A 13,732-nucleotide genomic window follows, 5' to 3' on the forward strand; every position below is an offset into this window, starting at 1 on the left:
TCAAAGTAGTACTCCAGCATGGCTATGGTCCCGTGACTGAAACAGGTAAAAAAATATAGATAACAGTTATATTGTTTTCATTGTGTTATTTTACATTTCAATATGTGTGTGTATATATGTATATATATGAGAAGCTGTTTATATGTGAATATATTGATGTGTATATATGCATTATATGTATACATTCTCAAGCATATATTCTCTGTATATTCTCCATTTATTTCTCTCTCTCTCTCTCTCCCTCCTTCCTTCTTTCCGGCATCATTTCTACTAATAGATGCAATGCTTGAGGTTGTTTTTCTTTGAATCTATAAATCTAATATAAAATGCAAGTTATATTATTTTAAAATTTTAGATGAATCCCATTTAAATTAAATTATTTATTTATAATTATTTTCTCTTTTTTCTTTCAGCATTGAAGCGCAAGTTGATGCTTCGGCGATCTGTTACTGAACTGGTTGACCGAGGCATTTATCCACGTAAGTTGCAATTTTTTCTCCCATTCTTGTTCTTGTTGAATGTCTTATCCACTTTTTGTGGAAGGAATGTATTCCATTTATTAGGCACATCATTTGCTGTCAATGCCCACTGAGTGGAGGGAGGAGCATGTTGTAGCTGATGCAGGCATGCCACAGGGGGTTGCAATATTTCCAACAATTCTGTGTAAGGTAGAGGTTTGACTCAGTCATTTGTACTCTTCTTTTTCTCTAAGAACTGTTATAATGGAAATAAATGGCCATTTCTCCTGGATAAGCTCTCACCTCTCACAGTTTTTTTTTTTTACCTTGCATAGAAAACAACAACATTTGAAACCTTGAATCCTAAATATCAGATTGATATTCAGTGTTGAATTATTCCCTTCAACTTTTTATGAATAATATAGAGTTATGGAAAAATGGCCTTACCCTCATTACCCATAGAAGAAATTAGGATGTAGGTATCTTTGAAAACACAATTTAAAAGTGGACTACTTGTTTGTTGCTGCAGGTGACAATGGCAGCCTCAGTTGGTCTGCAGAGTTAAGCAGATAAAACACCAAACCCAGCTGCAGCTGGATAAAATTATTTAGTGATAAAGCTAATCATACAAATAAAATTAATAACCCTTTCTACTATAGGCACAAAGCCTGAAATTTGGGGGAGGGATATAGTTGATTATATTGACCCCAGTGTGTCACTGATACTTAAGTTATTGATCCTGAAAGGATGAAAGGTAATGTTGACCTCAGTGGAATTTGAACTCAGGACGTAGCGACAGACGAAATATCACTAAGCATTTCACCCAACATGCTAACAATTCTGCTAGCTTGCCACCTTAAAAATAATAATAATTTTGAATTTTGGTACAAGTCAGCAATTTCAGGGGTTGGGGTAAGTTGATTACCTCTACCCCGGTGTTCAACTGGTACTTATTTTATCAACCTTGAAAGGATGAAAGACAAAGTCAACCTCAGTGGCATTTGAACTCAGATTGTAAAGACGGATGAAATGCCACTAAACACTTTGCTCAGCTTGCTAATGGTTCTGCCAGCTCACAACAACAATAGCAGTAATAAACTAAAAGGGGAAGGCAAAAATCCTCTGGCACTTTGACTTCCAAACAGACAAGGTATTAGAGCACCAAGGGTGGGATATAGTAACCTTTTGGAGGGACAAACAAGAGTGCCTTCCAATTGAGATTGCTAAGATGTGTCAGCTATGAGAGTCAAGCATAAAGGTTATCCCTACTGTCATTGTAGCATTGGGTTCAATACCACCCAATCTGAAAACTTTAGAAATACCCTACAATCTGGGTGTATAGCAAAAGTCAGCATTACTTGGAACTGCATGCATATTGTGTAAAGTACTTTCTGTCTGAGGTCCTTGTTGTGACTTGACAAACAGTCAGACCCCCGATAGACACAATATCTTCAGTCAACAACCTCACGATATTGTATACTGTGTGATGTCTATAATAATAACTAGCAGGCATACCCGGCATTGCCTGGGGCTGTTTGTTAAGTATGCCTGGTCAGCATAGTCTCCCACAAAGTAGAGCTGAAGAAACTGAGGTGGGGCAGCGTCATGCGGGTGCAGGGAACCAATTCTATGGTAAATCTGCCCCTGCACTTTAAAGGAAGGCATGAAATGCCCATCTTGTATGATGTTGGCGCTGAAGGAAGTCATTTAGAACACGCAGTTGTAGGCATGTATCTGCTTGAGAAAGTCATGACAATAAGGAGATGCCCCTGTCAAAAGGGGTGGAGCAGCACATGCTGGGAGTTGAGGAAGCATCTCTTGTAATTTGATCTGCATGTTGTGCTGCAGTGTTTGAAGCTTGTGCTGCAGCAGTAGAAGAAGCATTTCTTGTTCAGTGTGCTGAACATTGCTCATTGCAGCTTGTTGCACAGCAATACATGCTAACTGATCACAATGCTGCTCTTCACTTTCCCTTCTTCGCACTGAGGCCATCCTAAGTACATTGAGAGAGTTCCTCCTGGCGGCATCCTCAGCAGATTTATTTGCACACATACGTTTACTTTTCTTTGCAGCATTTGTTTGCCAACCTATATTGGTGGAAAATTATCAGATTACACAACAGAAAATGTCCTAAGTAAAAGTGGTGAACGTGTATCACCCAAAAAATAGTAAAATGTAGTTTGCAAAAATGTTAATCAAACAGACCGAATTAAGGATTTTTTTATTTTGCTTAAGAGTTTTGAAGTGGTTAGTTTAAGTTGGAATAATTATATAAAAAAGAGCGCTCATGTGAAAACAGAGGCAAATCGTAACTTGCAAATGAATACTGCTGGCAGTACTGTGCAAGCAGTCGATAAGAACTCGCCACAGCTGACAAAGTAAAGTATTGATTTTTTTCCAGCTGGGTGTGTGTCACGTTTTTTTTTTTGCTGGCTCAAGCAAAATTGTTGGTGAATTTAGAATAATCTATTTATGTTGGGGGCATGGAATTTCGAGGAAAAAATTATAAGAAAAAGCGTCCTCAGTCAAAGAGAGCACACATGTCAAATTTGGTGAAATTCAGTTGAAAATTGTAGGAGTAGAAGTGTTTCACACAACACACACACAGGCAGATAACTTGCCTTTTAATATATATAAGATAATAATAATAATAATAATCCTTTCTACTAAAGGCACAAAGCCTAAAATTATGGGAGAGAAGACTAGTCGATTACATTGACCCCAGTATTTCACTGGTACTTACTTTATTGACCCCCGAAAGGATGAAAGGCAAAGTTGACCTCAACAGAATTTGAATTCAGAACATAGTGACAGGCGAAATACCACTAAGCATTTTGTCCAGCTTGCTAACAATTCTGTTAGTTCACAGACTCCTCCTCCTCCTCCTTCTTCTTCTTATAATAATAATAATAATAGAATATGCTTTTAACTACATTTATGAGTAGGTATTAGTTCCAAGACCTGCAATGAAAAATCAGGCTGTATATCAGAATTAAGTAACTCTTTTAGCGTGATTTACACTGTAGTTGACTCTGAAATATTGACTGATAGTTGTAATGTCAATTAATATGGCAATACTAATGATTATGAGAGCTTAGTGCCTAGAAAAAGTTGATTGATTATCTCTAATGGTCATAAAACGATTTTTAAAAAAAATATTTTATATTAGGTGCAGACGTGGCTGTGTGGTAAGAAGCTTGCTTCCCAACCACATGATTCAGGGTTCAGTCTCACTGTGTGGCACTTTAGACAAGTGTCTTCTACTATGGCCTCAGGCTGACCAAAGTCTTGTGAGTGGATTTGGCAGACAGAAACTGAAAGAAGCCTGTCATATATATATATGTGTGTGTGTATTGTGTGGGTTGTGTGTTAATGTCCCTGTAACTTAGCAGTTTGGCAAATAGGCTGAGAGAATAAGTAGTAGACTTAACAAAAAGTAAGTACTAGGATCAATTCATTCAACTAAAAGTTCTTCATCATGCTGGTACCTCAGTATGGCTGCAGTCAAATGACTAAAATAAGTAAACGATAAAAGATTATGGGTTTCTTTAAAAAAAAAAAAAAAGTAATGCAGGATGTTTAATAATCAGTTTTATTTTTGTTTTGTTACTGTATCTAGTATTGAAATAAGTAGGTGAATACTAGTTGGTGTTGATCTTCAAAGTGAGGTAATACTGTAACATGTTCCAGATGACTCACCCCCCCTCTCTCTCTCCCTCTCTTTATCTTTCTATCTCTCTCAAGCTTCAACCTTTGCTTTCTCTCTCTCAAGCGTTGCTTTCACTTCCATTTCTGAAGGAATCTATACCTTAGAATGTTTTCATAATCTACTTCTTGAGTTAAAGAAACAAAAAGTTTTGAAATGGGGTGGGGTGGGGTGGGGGGCGGCAGACATTACAAAACACAACTGAAATCCTGCATTGTGTTTAACGGAGATTTAGCTATTGGTGTGTGTGTATGTGTATGCATAGGCTTGTGTATGTACACATACACTTGTGATTTTACATATACAAACATAGATACATGTATATAGACCTATACATGCAAACACACACACACACACACACACACAATATATATAAGAAAAAAATTTTATGCCAGCTCACAGGCACACACACATATATATGTACATACACACACATACAATTGAATGCTAGCTTTCCAAACTACTAATCACTCTTTTATCAATTTATGTAATTTTTACTTTATTTAATTCTGTTTTTAATATGTTATTAATACTTCATTTGTTGTTGTTGTTGTTGCAGCTCTTAAAACACCTCCTGCATATGCAGAACAAAGAAAGCAGCTGGAACGGGCAAAGGTAGAGTACTTCTGCTATTATAAAGCTGTCTACCACTAATAAGACAACCACCCTCTCTAAGACCACCCTCACTGCTCCCTTCCTTTTCTTATTGCTTTTTTTTTCTTCTAGGGAAAGGTTATAACGATTTACAACTTGGTCTGTTTTATGTTGACTTTATATTGGGTGTTTCACATGTTTTTATATACACACACAGCAAATATATATGCACATGTGTGTATGTGAAAATGAGAAGGTATGTGTATGTATTGCTTTAGATTTGTTCTAGTTCTGAGACAAACAGACAACCATGTGTTCTCAAGCACATATGTACACTGAATCACTCACACACATATATACTTGTACAAAACAACATAAACATAGATAAGCACTCATTTACCCAGATGCATGCTCACAACATACATGCATAAACAGATAAATCCTCACAGAAATGTGCACCCGTCCAAACCCAGATATGTGCTGTGAAATTCTCCTTTAGTTGAGGTGTCTTAGTTTAAGGTTAGTTAGCTGTTTTGACATCAACACAAAAAAATATTGTTTAAATAAATATCAAACATGAAACAGTGAATTGTTGTTCTCAACCCTCTTTTGTTTTCACTTCTGTTATCCAATGTCTACCATGACCTTCTCTACAAGATCATCTATTCTCAGTCATAGACCTGGTTTTTAACAGTTACATAATGGAATATCTGTTAAATTATTGGTTCTTATAGTATGAAACTCTCAACAGTTTTGATGTATGAGGAGAACATGAAGCTTCTTATAAACTAACAACATTCTTCTTCCTAACAGTTAAACACCATTGCTGTTAGATTTGTTGATTTTATTCATTCCTCTTACCATGTCGAGCTTTTAGGGTTCTCTCACCAACTCCTGTTCTGGTCCTCTCTGTTGAAGCAGGGCTGTCATTGTCAGTTCAGTCTGAAGAGAATATGTATCTAATTATATAGATCCATATATACAATTAAAGAATTATGTAGTGCTACAAATGTGGGTTTTACAAGGAGTTGATGACGAAACAGTCAAATTGAATTTCTCTTGTAAAAAGTTCTCTCATTTTTTTTTCAAATTTAAAGTTAGCTCCTCATTAATTGATTTCTGTAAAAATTGGAGGAGACTAAGTAAGAAAATTACTCTACATTCATCATCATCGTTTAATGTCTGTTTTCGATGCTGGCATGGGTTGGATGGTTTGACTGGGGACTGGCAAGCCACGAGGCCTCACCAGCTTCCAATCTGATCTGGCAATGTTTCTACAGCTGGATGCTCTTCCTAACACCAACCACTCTGAGAGTGTAGTGGGTGCTTTTTATGTGCCACTGGCACAGGAGCCAGTCGGGGCAGGGGCGGGGCTGGCATTGACTACATTCGGATGGTTCTTTTTACGTGCCACCAGCATGGGGAGCCAATCAGATGGCACTGGCAATGATCCATGCATGCATGGTGCTTATTGTGTGCCACCAGCATGGGAGCCAGTCAGGTGGCACTGGCATCGGCCACAACTACTATTTCCATTTGATTGTGATTAGATTTGATTTGTTCTTTTCAAGCACAGCATGTTGCCCACTGATTCAGAGGTAGTTTTTAAATGGGCTGGTTATGCAACTCTGGTGTAGGCTACGGCTGTGATCTCACCTTACTCGCTGGGTTTTCTCAATCACAGCATATCTCCAGAGGTCTCGGTCTTTCGTCATTGCCTCTGTGAAGCCCAACATTTGAAGCTCATGCTTCACCACCTCATCCCATGTCTTCCTGGGTCTCCCTCTTCAACGGGTTCCTTCCACTGTTAGGGAGTGACACTTCTTCACACAGCTCTGCTCATCCATACACAGCACATGACCATACCAGTGCAGTTGTCTCTCTTGCACACCACATCTGATGCTTCTTGTGTCCAACATTTCTTTCAGGGTGCTTATACTCTGTTGTGTGTGCACACTGACATTACACATCCAGCGGATCATACTAGCTTCATTTCTTTCAAGCCTATGTATGTCTTCAGCAGTCACAGCCCATGTCTCACTGACATGTAGCATAGCAGTTCGCACACATGCATCATACAACCTACCTTTCTTTCTGAGTGAGAGGCCCTTTGTCACCAGCAGAGGTAAGAGGTTTCTGAACTTTGCCCAGGCTATTCTTATACTAGTAGCAACGCTCTCATAGCATCTACCCCCACTACAGACTTGATCATCAAGGTAGCGGAAGCTATCAACTACTTCTAGTTTCTCCCCGTGGTATGTGATGGAGTCAGTTTTCTGAGCATCTGTGGTGTTTATTGCCCCCATGCATCAGCTGCACACAAAAGCTATCTTCCCAGTTAACCTTCCTTTGATGTTGCTGCACCTCTTATGTCTCCATAGCTTACACTGGGTACATCTTATGAAGTTTCTGCCTATGCCTTTTCTGCTGATCGAGCAGGGCCACCTACTTGAAGGGGTTTGTGATGTGTTTGCCTTCCTACTTACTAGGACTTTTTTTGTTTCTAGATTGACTCTAAGGCTCTTCGATTCTAAACCTTGCTTCCACATCTGAAATTCCTTCTCTAGTTCTGGTAGTGATTCCGCTATGGAAACATGGTCATCAGCAAAGAGGAGCTCCCAGGAGCAACCTGTCTTGAATTCCTCTGTTATAGCCTGGAGGACTATGATGAATAAGAGGGGGATGAGGGTTGATCCTTGGTGGACTCCTACTTCTACCCTGAATTCTTCACTATACTCATTGCTGACCCTTACCTTACTAGCGGCATCGCTGTACAGGGCTTATTAACCACTCATCAATCCCCAGTTTCTGCATCACCCACCAGATAAGGGATCGGGGGACCCTGTCAAAAGTTTCTCCAAATCAACAAAAGAAAAATATAGGGGTTTATCTTTGGCTAGGTATTTCTCCTGCAGTTGCCGTACCACTTCAAAGAGAATGAGCAATGTTTTTGACCTTTACAGGCTCTCCACAAACTGGCTAAATAAACTAAAAACACCCTTCTCTTCTCTATCACAGCTGAATTGTGCTCCCACAACATATGGCTGAAATCAACACATGTGGTGCTATAAGCCTTCTTTGCATTAATCATTGATGAAACTTTTCAGTGTTTACAACAAGCATCAGCTGAGTAGTTCAATGTTGCCCCTATGCAGTAGCGTAACCTCTACAAAGTAAAAAGAGACCTGGTTTCTGTAAGCTATTGGAGTCCCTCTAGGATAGAGTGATTCAATAAAGATTGTTCCTCTAGGACAGGGTGGTTCAATAAAGATTGTTTAGATCAGTGGTCCTCAACCACTTTTTATCTATGCACCCGTTTGATTACTATTTTATTCTGGTGGACCCTCATAGCTGTTCAGTGTTTAAAAACTAGTTTTGTAGATGCTTCTTTCGAAATTCCTATTTTGTTTCTCATCCATTCACTCGTGTTGGTTTGCAATAGCTAGATCTGAGAGAAAATTTTTCAGTGGCCAGAAACATGTTGAATAGTGTAAAACATTAGAGAAAAAAAAAAAAAAACTGTGCTGTTTTCTGCAATAGATACATCTAAAGCAAAATTTTTCCTGGACCCTTAAAATGCCACCATTGATCTTCAATTTACTATTTTGCTTGCATGGACCTTGAAAATCTTATATAAACCCTAAGGGATCATATGGGCCCCAGTTGAGAACCACTAGTTTAGATTGATTTCTTAGGAATTGTTGATTAGTGGTAGTGAGTATTTCAAATGTTAGAGATATAAGATAGGGGTTGGATATTGAGTGGTAGGAAATTAGGAATATAGGCAAAGGTGGAAGTGAGGAGTCCAATGCAACAAATGTCTAATGAGATGGCATAAAGTTGAGACAATCCTTAGGATAATAATATAGAAAGGCTAGATAGAGAGGATAGAATTGAAGAAAAGTTGTATTTATATATCACATTTATAGAATATCTGTTTATTCCTGCATGTTCATGTGTGGGTGAATACACGTGCATGTGCACAAGCTTGTGTTACATTTATGTACACATATGCATACATGTATATCCATACACCTATGTAAATACATACACATACTCTGACCTAAACAGAAGTGAAGCAAGAAAATAATTTTTCAAAAACACATGAATATTTGAAAAAAGTGTAGAAATAGTTAACAAGGTTTTAACTAATTTTCAGTCTAATGTTTTGAACAAGTTATATTGTTTATATTATTAAAAAGGCATCATCTATAGCCCTTAGTTGTTAACTACTGCTCTCAAGTTATGTGTGTGGGTGTGTGTGTGTATGGAGGGAAGGGCAGTATGTGGCTTATTGCCAAGATTTTTTTTATCAGCTTTCACAGTGGCACTCTGCCAAAATCCAGGTGTTTTCTGATTTGCTTTTGATGATTTGTGGGGAAAAAAATGCACCATAGAAATTGTCTGAATGCATTATCTGAACATCAGTCATTATATATATATATATATATAATGTGTGTGTATTTACACACATTCACTGACCCCCCCCCCCACCACCACCACCAATACTTATTAAATTAAAACATACATTAGTATAGAGGCATAATGCCAAGAATAATTACCGAGGGAGATGATAGGAATCGAGCTCTCATATCCTCTTGTTATTGATAAAGATATGTCTATGTGTGTGTTGCATGGGAAAGAAGGGCACAATCAAGAAAGAATTAGAAGTGCATTGTGACTAGTGTGTATAACAACATCTGATTGTCTGGTTGATACAGGTGATATATAATTATTTTATCAATGTATACATTAGAGACAGTATTAGATTAAACTAATGATGTGTATAATATTTATAATGTTGGTACAAATGTAAAATAGTGCTGCTAGCTGTAGTAGTTAGTCTCAGAGAAACTTCCCTTGAGAGAAACAAACTACAGCAACTAGTAGAACTGTTCTATATTTCTATTAACATTATAATTATGATTATTTGAATATGTTATATTACTAATATCATCTACTATGTTTTAATACTTCTTTTTCAATAGTTGCAGGGATTGGATGGGTGTCTCAAACCTGGTCATTAGACTCTCTCTTGTGTGTTTTAGCTTTCAATTTTTCTATCCCAGAGATTGAATTAACACTTTAAGAATCAAGAAAATATAATCTCCTCTTTAATCTAGACATTATATTGATACTCCTTTTAATATTCCTGAAATGCAGTTGAGTCAGTGGCTATCTCAACATAATGGATAAACTCTAGAATTTTTAAATTTCTAGATTATCAAAATTATTTTATTTTCTTCCATAAATTTCAATTCCTTCATCTCATTAACAGTCACACTGTTCTGCAATTTATTTCTTGTGCATATTTTCCAATCAAACAATAGACAGCTAAAATTCATATTTACCTCAGCCAAACCTTTTAGTATTTACTTTGATCTCTCTGTCTTTCCGAGTTCTGGTTTTGTTGATACCTTCAACTTCAGTGCTTGACTGGTACTTTGTTTTATTGTCTCCAGAGAGATAAGTGGCAAAGTTGACCCTGGTGGAATTTGAACTCAGAGTATAATGAGTCAGCAGAAATACTGCTAAGTATTTTGTCCAGCTCTGTGGTAATTTTGTGGTTGAGCATTGCCAGTGCTTTAACAAGCAAAGAGAAACAAAAGATCAAAGTCAATCTGAGTTGAAAGAAAAAGAACAATGAAGCTCTACTCTTGTTTGGCATTTTAATATTTCCTCCCATCTAAATTAGTAATAGTTTATGTGGCAACATTTTGTCAAGTGGTTCTACACACACATATTTTAAAATAAATTTTGTCTAAGAGGGATGGGCAATAGCCTTAAGTGTTTGCAGCCATAGGCTAGCGAAGTTGATAGGTTTTGATATTTAGTTTAAACATCTGTTGGTTAATGTCTACAAAACAAAGTCAGTGGTGGTGATGGCACGGGTGGGGGTGGGGGGATGATAGGATGAAAGAAGATTGAGACAGTCTGCTTGAGATAAAGGGCAAATTACTTGTTGATTCAGAAGGGCAGGATCATTTTAGTTGCAGTTAAAGAAGTTAGGTGGATGGAATCTGTCTGGGGAGTTAAGAATTCTCTATCAGCTAGATGGTCTGTCTATTCTGTGTGTAGCACAGCTGCACTGATATGTGAGCAGTACTCTCATGTATCAAAATGGTTGGTGTGGGTATTGGAAAGATGGGTTGTGGTGGAGTTTAGCCAGAGGAGTGTGTGTGCGTGTGAGGGGAAGGGGCATGGCTGCAAATGACATGCCTGTGTGTATGGATGGCCATAATGTTACTTAGTTTGATGTGTCTTCTCAAGTACAGCAAACTGCAAAAAGTCTGTCCCTTGTCATTTCCTCTGTGATATTCAACATCTGAATATCGTTTCTTACCACTTTGTACTACATATTCTTGGGTCTACTCCTTCCTCAGGTTCCCTCCTTAATTAGAGACTGGCACTTCTTTATGTAGCTGTCTTCATCCATCACACCACCTTGCAAATATAGCCTTCTCTCTTGCACACTACATCTGATGCCTTGTATACTCAATTATTCTCTTAAATCATATACACATTATCATACATGCACACTGACATTACCCATCCAGCAGATCATGTTGGCTTCATTTCTTTCAAGCCTTTGCATGTTCTCTACACTCACAGCCCATGTTTCACTGCCATGTAGCATAGCTGTTTGTATACAGGCATCATACAACCTGTTTATCACTTTGAGGTAGAGGCCTTTTGTTACCAACATTTGCACTTGGTATACCCAGTGGAGTTTCTATCAACACCTTTTCTACATATCAAGCAGGGTCATCTTCTTGAAGGGCCTAGTGATTTGTCTGTTTTCCTACTTACTTGGACTTTAGCCTTTGCTGAATTAACTCTAAGGCCCTTTGTTTCCAGGCTTTGCTTCCACACCTGAAATTCCTTCTCTAGTTCCGATAGTGATTCAGCTATAAGAACAAGGTCATGAGCATAGAAGAGCAATAAGGGTAGTAAGTCTTGAATTCCTCTGTGATAGCCTGGAGGACTATGATAAACAGGAGTGGGCTGAGAACTAATACTTGAACTCCTACCTATACACTAAATTCCTTGCTATAATCATTACTGATTTTCATCTTACTAACACCATCCCTGTACATGGCTTGTACAGCTCTCACCAACCATTCATCTATCCCTAGCTTCTGCATTGAACACCAGATAAGGGAGCAGGGGTCTCTGTCAAAGGCTTTCTCCATGTTGACAAAAGCCAAGTACATAGGTTCATTTTTGGCTGAATACTTCTGAAGTTGCCTTACCAGGATGATTGCATCAGTTGTACTTCTTCCTGACACAAAACCAAACTGCATCTCATCTAGTTAACTCTCTTCCTAATTAATCGAGCTATGACCCTTTCTACAACTTTCATGTCTTGGTCCTCCAATTTGATACCTCTTTAATTATTTCTGTTTAAGGTGTCACCTTTACCATGTAGCAGTTGATTATAATACTGCTACTGTTGTTAGGTATGACACCCTCATGAATAGCCTAATTAGCTATACAGGTGACTAGGCCATATCCCACTCTACCAGTTATTTTAAGCAGTAATTGCTGATGGGCCTGGAGTTTTCCCTATTTTCATATCCTTAATTGCTTTATCCATAATAAAGTTGTAAACGCTGATGGCTGGTCCTTTACTTGGGTTCACATCAAGCAGACTCTCTTTCTCCCATGCATTCTCAACATTTAGCAGCCTTTAATTTTGACACTTCAAATTTCCTTCTTTGTAGAATCACTAACTGCAAGTGAACCATCTTCCAATGTGAATGTACTTCTACAACATCACTAGTTTGTGCGTGTGTGTGTGTGTACATACAGACAGTCAATGACACACACAGGTACAAATGTATATATACATGCACACACCCTATTTTTAAAGGCACCTGCCCACTCTGTAGCAGATGGTGGAAAGTTGTGATAGCTAAGGTTTTAGTAATAAAGAAAATATTAACAGCAAGCATTTCCAGCTTCTCTCTTGTCTTGTGAAACTAGCTTTGAAGAGGCCATTGCTCTGGCATTACTTCTACAAAATCTTCCACAAATTTCTACTGCTGCTTCTTTTCATTTCCTCCCTCCTCTCCCTAACAAACCCTTCCCCTCTCCTTCGTCTCCCCACATATCTATCAAAGTGCTTTGGATAGTTGCCTTGCTGTTATGTGTAAGTATCTAGGAATGTCAGCTGATAGCATCAGGTTACCATATGTGATTTGTTGTTGTTGGCTTGCTGAGGGTTTTTTTTTTTCTATATCTACTTAATCATTGAGGACATCTCATCTTTTAGAACCATTTCCATACTTTCTGTTCTATTTAGCCCCAGGTCAGTTAGCTCTGATCAAGCTGATTCTATCATCAAAATTCATTCCAACTGTAAAAGTCTCATTCCTCTCTTTGTAGAGGTTTCCATGGGGACTACATTATTTAATGTGTCCCATTTTTCTGTGACACACTGTATCTAGAACTGTATTTTACAATATGCTTTCCTTTTTAAGATAAGGTGATTTCACTGCTATTTATAGCAGGTCAAGCAACCTCAAGGTGTTTCTGTGTATGTGTGTGTGTGTATACATATACACACACACACACACGAGTGACCAAGACCTTCGATGATATGCTGTGCTTGAGAAGATTCATCAAGCCAAGTGAAATTGTAGTTATGGCCGATGCCAGTGTCATGCAAATGGCACCCGTGAACTTGTAGTCATGGCTGATGTTGGTGTCATGTAAATGGCACCCATGCTGGTGGCACATAAAATACACCCATTACAATCTTGGAGTGGTTTGTGTTAGGAAGGGAATCCAACTACAGAAACTATGCCGAACCAGACTAGAATCTAGTGTAGCTCTCCAGCTTACCAGTTCCAGTCCAGCTGTCTAACCCATTCAAGCATAGAAAGTGGACATTAAATGACGATGATGATGATGATTATATATATCTTTTACTTGTTTCAGTCATTGGACTGCAACCATACTGGGGAACCAC

The 13,732-nt window shown here is 38.1% G+C and overlaps 1 protein-coding gene across 7 annotated transcripts in view; it reads left to right on the top strand.

The window, feature by feature from the left end:
* The window catches only part of LOC115215371 (myocardin-related transcription factor B), a 384,512-nt gene that overhangs the window by 341,382 nt on the left and 29,398 nt on the right, over nt 1–13,732 (top strand). For all 7 annotated transcript variants that reach the window (XM_029784526.2, XM_036505875.1, XM_036505874.1 and 4 more), the window contains 2 exons: nt 414–479; nt 4,724–4,779. In XM_029784526.2, the coding sequence (XP_029640386.1) occupies nt 414–479; nt 4,724–4,779 (122 nt within the window). The remainder of the gene's footprint in view (nt 1–413; nt 480–4,723; nt 4,780–13,732) is intronic.

Source organism: Octopus sinensis, linkage group LG9 (genome assembly GCF_006345805.1).
Source record: "Octopus sinensis linkage group LG9, ASM634580v1, whole genome shotgun sequence".
NCBI lineage: Eukaryota > Metazoa > Mollusca > Cephalopoda > Octopoda > Octopodidae > Octopus > Octopus sinensis.